This window comes from Tympanuchus pallidicinctus, unplaced genomic scaffold, assembly GCF_026119805.1.
Source record: "Tympanuchus pallidicinctus isolate F22 unplaced genomic scaffold, pur_lepc_1.0 scaffold14, whole genome shotgun sequence".
In the NCBI taxonomy this organism is placed as follows: Eukaryota; Metazoa; Chordata; class Aves; order Galliformes; family Phasianidae; genus Tympanuchus; species Tympanuchus pallidicinctus.
The window spans coordinates 1,996,231-2,009,965 of NW_026294659.1; the positions used below are offsets into that span (position 1 = coordinate 1,996,231).

The 13,735-nt window shown below is 38.1% G+C and overlaps 1 protein-coding gene across 4 annotated transcripts in view; it reads right to left on the reverse strand.

Annotated features, from left to right (window-relative positions):
• Nucleotides 1-13,735, reverse strand: part of MAP3K15 (mitogen-activated protein kinase kinase kinase 15) — a 74,637-nt gene that overhangs the window by 33,945 nt on the left and 26,957 nt on the right. For all 4 annotated transcript variants that reach the window (XR_008204371.1, XM_052673977.1, XM_052673976.1 and 1 more), the window contains exons 4-6: nt 12,960-13,153; nt 10,553-10,721; nt 7,074-7,180 (exon numbers count right to left, since the gene is read on the reverse strand). Coding sequence is in view for 3 of the 4 variants with exons in the window: in XM_052673977.1 (XP_052529937.1) it covers nt 7,074-7,180; nt 10,553-10,721; nt 12,960-13,153 (470 nt within the window). In the remaining variant the exon portion in view is untranslated. The remainder of the gene's footprint in view (nt 1-7,073; nt 7,181-10,552; nt 10,722-12,959; nt 13,154-13,735) is intronic.

Below are 13,735 nucleotides of genomic sequence, written 5' to 3' on the forward strand. Positions count from 1 at the left end.
CATGGGAAATAAAAAGAAATTTAAAAGTGGGGGGTAAATCTATGGTACTGGTCAACATGCTTTAACCAAACCTGTTCTGAACTAACCAGAGTCTCTGAGACAAGTTTCACTGTTGTTAATGTGAACAAAGAGAATCACAGAATCATTAAGATTGGAAAAAACCTTTAACACTACCTAGTCCAACCACCAACCCATCACCACCACATCCACTAACCACGCCCCTCAGTGCTGCATTCACACAGTTCTTGAACACTTTCAGGAATGGTGACTCCTGGGTAGCCTGTGTCAATGACCCACCATTCTATTGGAGAAGAAATTTTCCCTAATATCCAATCTGAAGCTCCCCTGGTGCGACTTGAGGCCATTCCCTCTCATCCTATCACTGTTAACTGGGAGAAGAGGCCACCTTGCCACAACCTCCTCTGAAGAGTTGTAGAGGTTTTAAATTATGTTAAAAATTTTCTGGAGAACAGGTACTGAAAGACCACATACAGTGACGGCATAAGTCTTGTTTCCTCAGATATACCCAAACTAACTCCTTAAGTGGAGGCTACGTAAAGTGACTGTACTCATTTATTTAATAACAGTTCTATCAAACTATATTTTGTAGGGATCTTAAACTTGGCTATTTTAGAAGTAACATAGAGGACAAAGAGAAAGAGACAACATCTTGTACGTATGAAAAAAGAATAACAAAAATAGACAAAAAACAGAGATGAAAGAAGAAAGTTGGGTAAACAGAACTAAATTAGGCCCTAAGGTATAAGTCCAGTAGCTCCCAGTAAACAAGTGAGTAACACAGTCGTACAATTCAGCATGTATTCAATCTTATGGTGAAATGGCAAGAAAAAATTGACTGCTTCCAAGACAAACAGACTCACCTCTGTCTTGTGTAAAAACAGGTTAAATGTTAATGATAACATTACCGTGTGTTACATATTGATTGAAACAGACTCACTTTAAAAAAAAAAATACAATGCATAAAGCAAGATTAGTTAAAATAGAAAAGTGCAAAAGTTAACTCTTCTGGATATCATAGGATAAACCTGTGCTCATGAAAGAAAATATGCAGAGCATTTCAAAACAACAAGAACTAAAGAAACAGTGTACTAAAGCACTGAACACAAAAGTAAAGGTTTCTGTCTCCGAACAGGAAATGTGTGATTTATTCAGTTCATAAAAGGTAAGAAACAATTCTCCATTAAAAATATATTGTTCAGTGCTAAAATTTTCTTAAACTATATATTAACCTAACAAGTTATTATTAAAATCAGCTTAGATAGCTTTGTATAAATTGTATTTTTAGCATTATTAACATAATTTGATGATTCTGCATTATAAACCATTATATCAATTACAATAATATGCAAATTTAGGAAAAGTTATCACCTTCTAAAGCAATCCCAAAAAGAGAAGACTAACTGAGAGGGGAAACAAACAAACAGAATTGGAAAAAACTCATACTTCAAGCTACACGCAAATTTCTCTTGTCAACATGAAGATACACTGTTTGCTTACGTACAGTACCCGTTGCACTGGACCATGATGTATTTTCACTTGTTCCATATCCCACAGTTCGGGATCTGCATGTCTGAAAACAGACCTGTGACGCTTTGAAGGCCTGTTTGGCCTTGCAGTACAACGCTAGAAAAGAGATTACCATATACACTCAAGGCACTGACTTCTATTTTTCTTACCCACTAGCAATGACATGAGGTTCCCCGTGCTCCCCACAGCCTCTCCAAGTAGGGAAAGCTGAAGCTCTGAATGTTATAATGGGCAGTCATGGATAGAAAGCAGAAAACGTTATCTTTATTGCAGTAAATCGGTGCATTAAGTGAGACTGATTCTGTAAAGCAAATCTCCTGAATATGAATTACAGATAGGACCATTCACTGAATTTTACCTGCTCCATGGTTACAGGTCAGCTTGCACTGAAATATGTACATTCCTTAATGGTATGACACACTCTAATCATTTTAGAGAAGAAATACTAATTTGAAATAGGTACTTTTCATTGGCAGTCTTCAACGTAGAATTTGTTAGCCTTTTCATGGCTGGGATACGATGCGACTTAAACAACTCTGCATGTACATACAGTGAAAACATGAGTTGGTCTTCTTGATTGCTTTGGTTGGTTTGGGGTTGAGCAATTCCTAAAATTACTTATTCTGAGAATTCTTTCAAAATAAAGTTTGCCCTTCCAAAACTTAGTTTAATGATAAATGAGTTTGAATAAATTGTAGTATTAATCAATTTTCTGACACTACCTTAAAACAGAACACACACTATGGGAGAGCTGTTAACAATACTATTTTTTTTTTCTTTATTAGCACCATCTTAGTTTTCTCAGTAAAACTTTGCCTTGCTAAAACTAGCAGAGAAAATAAATAAAGCACAATCAGGCTAAATTATAGAATCATAGAATATTCCAAGATGGAAAGGACCCACAAGGATCCTTTTAACTCCTGGAAACATGATAAATGCAAGAGTCACTGCCAGTTGGGAAATAACTTGGAGTTACTTCAAAATACTTACAAATCCCAGTATGAAAAAGTCCCTGTATTCAATAAAACACTACCATAATACCACCAGACACACATAAATAAAAGTGAGGAATTAAGAGGACTTGAGCATTTAAAAAAGAAAATAAAGTTGTAGGATTAGAAAGAAACACAAAGTAGGGAAAGAATAATTATCAATGGTATGGAAGAGTTTCTACCTGCAATGGGACAACCCCCTGCTCTCTCCTTGCCTCTTCTTAGCTGTTGGTATTTAAGGGATCTAAGATACAAAGTTTCAGATTAAAAATTCACAAACAGCTAAGGGCACCAGAAATATTCCCTCTGGAGATCAGTCCTGCCCCATTGCTCGTCTCCAAAATTCTCTAGGCCTCTTCCTTATGAAGCTCAAAAATAATTTGTTAGGGTTTACTTTGGTTTGTTCAAGTTTTCTCTGAGTCTCTGCTAAGGAAGAAAGGTTACAAAAGTAGCAATAGACCAGCGTTTACAGAAAAGAGAATCTCTTTGCAAATCTATCCTCCTTTTCCATTCTCAAATTTATTTGATAAACACAAAATTTACTGCTCTGTCTCAGGAAGTCCCTGAACCATAAGCTGGCAGATGCATCCTCTTGCATAAGAATAAGACGCTGAGTGGCTTAAGAATGTCTCAGTGACTTCACAGCAGATGAGCTGAATTGCTCCTAACTGCGCAGAAATCTACACAGTGATTTCAAAAAAGTCATAATTTTTGAGAATTGAAATAATCAATTTGATTAGAATTATTTCTACATAAACTCTCACCTGAAAAAAAAAAACACTAATTAATTAATTAGAGAGTAAAGACTCACTTCATTGAGAATGCAGTTCAACTGAAGAACCTTCAATATTCACGATAGTGGATGAGGAAACAATCCCAAATTGGTTACTGTGACTAGAACTAAATTTGCAGGCCTCTAGATAGCCATGACAATGGAAAAAAACTAGCTTCTTTTTTCCTTGTGCATGCTGTGGATGTTTTGTGCAAAGTGCTTATACAAAATGAGGAACCTCATGATGTGATTTTTCTATATAAAGGTAATCAGAAAACAGAACATTTCAAACAACCCAGTGCTTTTCAGTGGGAATAATTTACTTTGGCTACCATTATTCACAATTACTAACAATTTTCTACTTGCACCCTGTTACTCTCTTCCCTTGCTAATTGCTTTTTATGTGTGTATTACATATGTTGCTTGTTAAAATAGGCATGCTGAGTTTAATAACAGTGACTGCAATGTCCTCATCTTTAACAATTAACGATGTAATTGCCTGGGAAAGAAACTGAAGTCTTCACATCTCTGACTTTATGCCTGGTCTGAGTTTTGTCTTACAGTAGCCAGAATCTACTCTGTTTGAAAAAAAATACTGGCATAACCTTTGGCCTCTTTGCAAGCTTCCAGAATTTGAAATTGACTCAATGTCTGGTAGGTCCAGTTTTGCTAAGTAAGGCCAAAGTATTTATTCAAATGTAAGTAAGGCAGTCCAGAGGAGGGTGACAGAGATGAAGGGGGGCCTGGAGCACCTCTGTCATGAGGAAAGCTGAGAGATTTGGGGCTGTTCGGCTTGGACAAGACTGAGAGGGGATCTTGTCAGTGCTTAATGAGGGAGTCAAGTACATGGGGCCAGGCACTCTTCCATGGTGCCCAGTGACAGAACAAGGGACAATAGGCACAAACTGTAACACAGGAAGTTCCATCTGAACATGAGGAAGAACTTCTCTACTTTGAGAGTGACAGAACACTGGAACAGGCTGCCCATGAGAGGCTGTGGAGTCTCCTTGGAGATATTAAAAATCCAGCTTTGACACTTTCCTGCATAATCTGCTGTAGGAATATTGCTTAAGCAGGGAGTTAGACTAGATGATCTCCATAGGTCCCTTCCAGACCCTATGATTCTGTAATGTACTTTGTTCCTGCTAGGCTCAGTTAGTGATACTGTGCAACATTTACCATTCTATTGATTTTAGCATTCCAAACAGTTCAAGTAAAAACACAGTTCTGTATTTTTATGAATAGACTCTGATAAACCTTCATTAAAATAATTGTTAAAACTGACAGAAAGAAAAAAGGTGGTTCAAAAGTCCCATGGAAGATGCTAAAAGCAACACTCTAGGTGTCATTTTTTACTTAACTGAACTTGTTCTGAGTGTTCCAGTTCTAAACTCTGGACTTTGGTCCAGCATTTTGTTCCAAGGCACAACACCCTCTGTAAAGGTTGAATTCCACATTCTTTTTGATGAAAACTTGGTCATTCATTTCTTTAAAAAATTCCATAGCAACGTTTAGATTGTTCCCAGAACAGAGGTGAAGTCATGTTGGTTAAGGCTAATGCTGAATTTCATGAAATCAGCCAATGGGGAAAGCAGGTGCATGAGCAAATCCATTTAGTCTTTGACAAGGGGTCTATTGCTACTTTCAAAACAACACTGAAGATTTAATGGCACGAAGACCATGTACTACTCAATATACAAAGTTTTTAAGATAAAGAGGGTAAAGAACTGTACTAGTTTTATTATGCGCAGGTAAATGGCAAAGTTTTAAAAACTTGTCCAATCCAATCAGGTTTTCCTAAGGACAAGACATGATCCAATGACGACTGCAATGTCTCGAGTCAAAATATGCCAAATTCTCTTTGTTGAAACAACTTCTCAAGAGATCATAAGAATAACTTAAGGAGATTTGAATTTTAGAAGCTTTCTAAGATCAAGTCTGCAATTTTTAGGGGTTGGGGGAAAAAAAAAGGTGGAAAACCATACCATACCACTGTACAGTCAGGAAACAAACTACAACATGGTTTAAAATGCATATAATCACCAAGAAGCATTAAACCACTACTTTAAAATGCAAGCTTATATTGTACATAAAAATTTTACACTAACAACTCATTTTCCCTTATTTTTAAGAAACACAATGTGATAAGCATATTTCAACAGATGGGATAAATACCAGACCAAACAGCAAAATTCTCTGCCTTCATGTGTTCAGAACTAAATTTTCTGAGAGATATACCTTAGCAGAACAAGTTACAAGACTAAATAAAAGGTTCATCAGCTGAGACTTAGTAATTCATTCTATGAAGAGCTGAGGAGAATCAGGACACACTGCGTTCATTTCCATTCTTAGAAAACAAAACCACACCACAACAACGTAAGCCAAATTATGCATCAAAATTAATTATTTATTCTTCTCTTTCCTAAAAAGATTTTGTCGTCATTCAAGTTCATGTTATAGTTCCAAATATAGTTTAAAAAAATAGTTAACTTTTTCCTTGAGGAGTTTGGAAATTGGGAATAATTTGGGGATTAATTTCTTCACATAAAGGCACTTACCATTGCAATTAATTCATGTTTCAGAACTGTTTTTTTTTTTTCTTTTTAAATTGAAAACATGTATTTTATACTGGGTTTATGCCTTCAAAAAAAATCTCTAATGGCAAGTTATCATAAAAGCACAGACATCAGAATTATGTGTATTGTCAATCATGCTGCGTACTCTGAGAATACTATTCAGTAATAATCAATACTTTACTCTTCCTGATATCTCTTCAGGCTACTTGCTACTGCATCACATTTAGATGATCACTAAGCTTATTAACAAACCACCAGATCTTTTTCAAAAATCAGTGTCTTCTATGAACTTTCCAACTGACATGTACTGCATTCTTTGTTCCTATGCATACAGCCTGTATATGGCTGCATGAGAATGAACTTCATCTGTAAGGAACACATTATATAAAACAGTAAGAAACTGCTTCTTGACAATGAGGAAGTGATACCTGATTCTTTTTTCTGAGCAGCAATTTTATATTTACTCCTAAGTTTGTCAAAACTGTCAAATAGTGGTAATAACTCCATTTGAAACCATCTATAAAACGTCACACATGCAGACAGAAAACCCCCTTTTTCTGGTAAGATTTTCCCATCAATGACTGCTTTTCTAAATCTGTTACTAAGTTCTTAAGACCCTTCATATGCCATCCTGATGCTGTGCAGTACCAATTTTTAGTTTAATGGCAGGTCTCAACTATAAATAATGTGGATTTCATCTAAGCAGTTACTTCCATTAATGCATTTAATTTTGCATGTATAAAATCTACTTTCTGATACAATCTTAATATACCTTCTTTAGAAACAGAGCGAATATTATACATATGAACTGTAGAAATGTGTAGCTATCTAGAAGAATTCAACACGTATTTCTGTGCTTCCTAATCTAGAAAAGCTGAATCAGGAAATAGCCTGTATGTGCAGATTGCCTTTCAACCTTTCAAGGAAGCTGCTTCATGAATATGTACTCATAGATCAAGTAACACTTGTTATGCATCACTTCCAAATCTATTATGCTAAACCTTGTGAGATGTTCAGAATCAGACTCAGAACAGTTTCAGCCTGACCAAAACATCACTGGTATCAATGAAATCTTTCATCAGTGGCCTTTGTAACTGATCCTTATCTTCTGCACTACAGATTTAAATATAACTCCATTTGAAACAACAGCAATATAATGAAACGTGCTCAAACAGCAATCCTTACCTGTTCAAAGCAAATGCATAATGAAACTTAATGTTGTGTTGATCAGCCAGGTCACATGTAGGAAGCATTTCTAGTGTTTCTACCAGCTTCACCATAGCATCATAGTCCTGGTAGGAATACAACAAAATTTAAAATTAAAAAAAAAAAAAAGAAATACAGAAGCTTGAGATCACCTCCAGCAGAGGAAAGTATCAGTAACCTAAAATTTATCATGACAGCTAGACAGGCCGTGACAATGCTGCACCTTTTCCCCACCAACACGAGAGAACTGATTGGTGACATCAGGATTGCAGGCTGCCTAGGCTGTAGTGACCATGCAACAGCACAGTTCAAAGTCTTTAGCGATATTAAACAGGCAAAGAGTGAATTCAGGAAGCTTAGTTTTACGAAAACCTACTTCCAGCTCTTTGAAGAGTTCATCAATAAAACTCCCTGGGAATCTGTCCTCAAGGACAAGAGAGCAGAGCAGAGCTGGCAGATCTTAAAGGAAGATCTTAGGACACACGTGCTCTCCATCCACAGGTGTATGAAGTCAGGAAAGGAAGGAAAGAGATGGATATGGCAGAAGTGGGACCAGCTGGTTAAACTGGAGAGTAAGAAGAAAATGCACTGGCAGTGGAAGCAGGGACTGTAAAATTGGGAGGAACATAGGGATACTGCTAGGCTATTTAAGGTCAGGGAAACCAAGGCCCAACTGGAACTGGGCTTGGCAAGGGGCAAAAAGAAGGATAAGAAAGGCTTCTCTAGGTACCAGAAACTGAAAGTCAAGTAGGGTGTACCCTCCCCACTAAGCAATACAAGAAGGTTCGTAACAACAAACAAGGAGAAGGCTAAGATACTCAACAACATTTTTCTCTCAGTCTTCACAAGCAACTCCCTTACAGACAGCCCTTGAGTGGACAGTTCATAAGGTGGGAACTAGGGGAGCATTGCCCCTCCTGATGTAAGCAAAGATCAAGTACATGACTCCAGAGGAACCTGAACAGCTGTAAGTCTATGGATCCCAAAGAAACACATCCCAGAGTCCTGAGGAAATTAGCTGATACAGCTGCCAAGCCATTGTCAATATTTGAAAAAAAGTCGTGACAGTCACATGAAGTCCCTGGTGACTGGAAAAAAGACAATGCCACACTTATTTTTAAGAAGGGTAGAAATGATGATCCAGGAAAGTACCAACCAGTCAACCTCGCCCCTGTGACTGGAAGATCATGGAGTTTCACAGAAGCTATGATAAAGACATGAAAGACAGAGGAGAATGGGAGATCTAGCATGGCCTCATCAAGGGAATCTGCTGCTTGAAAAGCCTTGCCACTGTTTATGATGGCATAACTGTATCAGTGGCAAGAGAAGAGCCACTGATATCATCTATCTGGACACCAGTAAGGCTTTTGACACTGTATACCCCACAACATCCTTTTCTCCAAATTGGAAGGACACGGATTTGATGGGTGGATTGTTCAATCCACAAGGAACTGGTTGTGAAATTGTGTCCAGAGAGTGGTGGCCAATAGCTCAAAGTCCAGTTAGAGAACAGTGACAAATGATGCCCCTTAAAGGTAGTACTGGGACCGGTTCTCTTTAACATCTTCATCAAAGACATTGATAGTGGGATTGAGTGTAATTTCAGTAAGTTTGCAGATGACAACAAGCTGTGTGATGCAGTTGGCACACCTGAGTACAGGATGTTATTCGGAGAGATCTAGACAGGATGAAACACTGGGCCCACGGGAACCTCATGAAGTTCCATAAAGCCAAGAGCAGGGTGTTGCACCCAGGCCATGGAAACCTCTGCTATCAGTACAAAGTGGGGGATGAAAGGATGGAGCACATTCTTGCAGAAAAGGACCTGAGGGTACTGGTGGATGGCAAGCTTGATTAGAAAGCAATTTGCCCTCATATCCCAGAAAGCCAACTATATCTTGGGCTGCATCCAAAGAAGTGGGGTGAGAAGGTCAAAAGAAATGATTCTGCCCCTCTACTTTGCAATGGTGACACTTCACCTGGAGTACTGCATCCAGTTGTGGAGTCCTCAGTACAGACCTGAAAGCGGCCTTTCAGTATATAAAGGAGGGCTATAAGAAAGGAGACAGACTCTGTAACAGGATCTGTTGTAAAAGGACAAGGGCACATGGTTTCAAACTAAAAGAGGGGTGGTTTAGATTGGATATAAGGAAGAATTTTTTTACAATGAGAGTGGGAGAGGCACCAGCACAGATTGCCCAGAGAGGTGGTGGATGCCTGGGGACAGTCCAGGTCAGGCTGGATGTGGCTCTGAGCACCATGATGTAGCTGTAGGTGTCTTGTTCACTGCAGGGGAATTGGACTAGATGGCCTTTAAAGGTCACTTCCAACTCAAAAGATTCTGTGATTGCATGACAGTGTCTCAGGCGACTTTCCTTAGAAGTGGGTCAATACTTATCTTTTCCTCCATTCAGTGCCAATTCCTCCATGCAATCCAGAATACCCTTAGCCATTTACCAGCACTATGAATCAGAAGTGTTGAGTCTGGCTGTTTCAAGCCTTACTGAGTGCTTCTGATGAATTACACTTCATCAGGTCACTGCAAAATTCTATTTTGCATAGCTTGTTTTACAGAACTTCAGCTGGCTGTGAATTCGTTTTACTTTTTCAGGAGGTTACCAACATGTACACTGCTGAATTGGCCAGCTCACTGAGATCACGGATGGTCTCACACTACTTAATCTGTGCGTTCAATATATATTTAAGTGTGATTACATTTCTCCAGGAAGACATTTCAAAGGAGTGCAAATGCTCACCAGAGGTGACAAAAAATGATATGGATAAGCAGCAGCAGGGGAATATAAATCTCAGAATGAAAAGTTGGGTGATGCAGAGTGATACAATCACCCACTGCTCTCATGTCTCATTTGTACTTGCCAAATAACCAACTTAGCCCCTGAAGGAAAAAAAAAAAAAAAAAAAAACCACAATTGTTGAATGGTTGGAAGTACATTTTAAAAGTGGTATCAAACACAGAGCCTGGAAGCTCAGTGTGTAAACTGCATTTAAATAAAATCAAGAAAAAAAAAAGGTGTGCCTACTTTTTAAAAAGAAATTAGTGTTTCATTCAGTTACAGTTAACAACTTGGACACTTCTGGTCAATACATTGGTCAAAAGAAATCAATTTTATTAGTTTCCAAACTGGAAGAGAGCAAGAAGGGGCAGGGAAGAAAAGAGCAAAAATCCATTTTGCTTGGATCAGCTTTCATTATTTATATATTTTAAGGAGGTTAAAAATGACAGAAAATAAGCAAGAAAGTCTCCTAATTAGTGTCTCTTGTTCACAAGTAAAATAAATAAGAGTCTACAGCCCCTTATAGCTTAGTGGTCAAGTCAAACTGTTAGTGCAGAAATTTAGAGTCAGCTTTGAATCACTCTTTAACAAACAAAGTCTCGAGAACAAGCAAGTTGCAAAATCCCACAGTAAAATCACCTTCTTTAGTCTTTAGAAACATACCTGTATGTCTCGGTAAGAAAGAAGCAGGTTTATGACAATGTCAGAAGTCAGCACTTCAGTATTATCCATACGAAGCTTAATTCTAGCCAGCTCCTTAGCCAGTTCATCTCCTTGGTACTTCTCTCTAGCCTTCCTAATATCATTTAGCAGTGTTTCTTTATAATAGGCACTGAAGAAGTAGAAGACAGACATGGAAAGAAGACTTTAGATATTTCTTATGAAACAGAATCATTTAGCTTAGAAAACACCTTCAAGATCACCAAGTCCAACCACCAATGTGACCTACTAAATCCTATCACTAAACCATGCCCCTTTGTGCCACACGTCTCTTAAATACAGTGATGGGGTCTCCACCATCACACTGAGCAGGGGAGGGCAACTATGAAACATAGCTGTATTTCTAATAAAAAGTACCATTTCCTCAGAGAGAAAACTACATCAAATGTTTCATCTAAACCTAAATTTTTCACCAGTTCATACATCCACCTTGCTTCACCTCAATCTATTGGGCTATGTATCAATACCAGGATTTTGAGATTACTTTTTTTTGCCACAGTAGAACTGGTGCTTTTTTTGGTCCATTACTGACAACTACAGATACAGAACTTTGTATTTCTCTCCTTAAGAAGACAGTACTTGGAGTGACATAGAGACAAAAGATCATTGTGACATAAAGAGGAGATACAGGATTTTATAACCAAAAGAGGAAAGAAACTTTCAAACAAAAACCAAAACAAGCCACCAAAAGCTAACCTACTTGTAGTTTGTTTGATGAACACAGTGCATCATGTGTATTAAAATAAATATAATACATAACATAAAATCCAACAATAGGAGTTGCACAACTTATTTTAGTGCACATTGCAACGCCAGAGATTTGGAAGACTACAAAACTGTATCCTGTTATCAATATCACAGTTATAAACCACCTGAACAGACTACCTAGAGTAAAGGTGATCTGGAGCAATTTATGAAGCTAACAGCTGGGAAGTTAGCAGATACCTGACAGATACTCAAGACAGCAAAGCCACGTATTCACTACTGAAAAATTTTCAAAATACTGTCAAATAGAAGTCAGGCCTAATTCATCATGCAGTACCAATGTCAAGTTTGTATCTTCTTCCAGGTTAATGAAAATTAGCCCCTCTTGTGTTAACCAAACCTAAGACAGATATTGTGGTGATCTTATTTGAAATATTTTTTAAAAGTATCCACACAACTTAGGAATGGAAGCACCACTTAAGAATGATTTTACACATGAGCTTTTCAAACATTCAAGCTTTTGGCAAAAATGTGGGGTCATCAAACTACATCTTCCTCCTCACTGAGATCTACCACAATAGCATTTAATTCTGTATCAGTCCAAAAGCTCTATACACCCTGAAAACTGAAGAGAGAAAATCGGCTTGACTGCGGTGCTTTAATAAAATATTACCCTTATGCTGACAAGCTGTACTGACATTCCACTCCTCTTCTTGTCCCTTTCCTTAAAGTGGGCCTGTGTTGCCTATCTGTAGCTTCCACTCCAGCACTCCTTTGGAGAAGCAGGAGGCAGCTTGTGTTTTTTCAGGCCAGCACTTTCCCAGACACTGACCAGCAAGGTGCCAAAGAATGGCAGATCTGCTGTGAATGGTGGTGAAAGTGGTGAGGGTGTGTACGGGCAGGTATGGGTCTATGGGTCCCAGCAGTGGAATGGGCAATGACGCAAGAGAAAACAAAACAATAACTGCTACCTCATGCTTAAGACACAGGGGAAAAGATAACCTAGAAAGTCAGTCCTCTCCCAGGAAAAAAAAAAAAAAGAAAAAAAAGACCAACTGCAAAGTACAGGAGGGACCATCCAGAGGGAGACACTTCTGTCTCCAGCTCAAGTCCTCAAAACTCCAACAGTCCCCTGTACATGCAGCTGAACAGTATCACGTTTACCAGATGATATCAGAAGGCTAATATTATAAAGTAAACAACAACCGAAAAAAAAAGGAAGAGTTACTTTCTATTGCTGCCATAGATATATATACACATCTTTGTAGTGACACGAAAAGACGATCTGTGGCTTTGAGTTCTATGAAAAGGCAGCGACTTTATCTCCTGTTAGAACCTCATACACTGTAAGTCAAACTTAAGCACTCTACTTACTGGTGGACTCACTGTGCTTACTGATATTTTAGAAAGTAACTATAAATCACTTCCTAGCATAACACGGTTAGTTAATTGCAACAGCTAGGGGACAGTGATCTGGAAAGCAGTAAAGATAGCCTCTTTTATTACTACATTAAGTGCAGTGAAAAAAATAAATTAAAAACAAACAAACAAAAAAAATCAATGCTACTAGGAACTCTGTATCTTTTCCCACAACATTAAAAAGAGAATATCAGAGGTTCTGGAAGTGAATGAATTACAAAATTACCATGATGTAACATGAACATCCTTGAGAAGGTTGATAAACCTGTCCACCAGGGGGACACAGAGTGGCCCCAAGATATTGTCCCAGTTGGGATGCATATACTCAGAAGCTCTTCTCTGGGCATCACTTTCACAGCAGAAGTAGTCAGCACAAGGGCTAACAACGTATGGAATGAAATAATAATTTCCACTGGAAGCCTAAAAGAAAAACAAATGTAGTTTAGAAAACAATTTAAAGTGGAAATACATTTGTGTAAACACAGGAATTATTTACAGTCAGAAAAAAACAGCTTTGGGTTGGCACCTAAAAAAACAAACAGATTTAGGTTGGCACCTAAGGAAGTTTTAGTGCAGTATTTAACACAATATTTGCAAGCATTAAAATCAATGAATTTTGTGTGGAAGAGTTACAAATATTAGTAAGTAATAAAAAAGAGTTTGGATCTGTTTAGAAACAGTGCAATAAAACTGTTCACCCCAGGGATGGGGGAACCACAGCTTCTCTGGGCATCTGTGCCAGGGCCTCACTGCCCTCTAAAGAATTTTCTCCACACCATAAATATTTTTACACATAGAAATCAGGAAAACTACACATATTTAAGAGTGTGACCTTGTTTGAAGAGCAACCACCACAGCTGTAGCTCCAACGATTTGTTTGTCATGTTTGGGAGTTCAGTCAGGTGGCAAAGGATGTCTTTGGTACTACATGCAAAGGAAAAGATATCCTGCCTCCTGGCAGAAATATCACTGAATAAAGCACCAAGGAAACAAAATACTGTA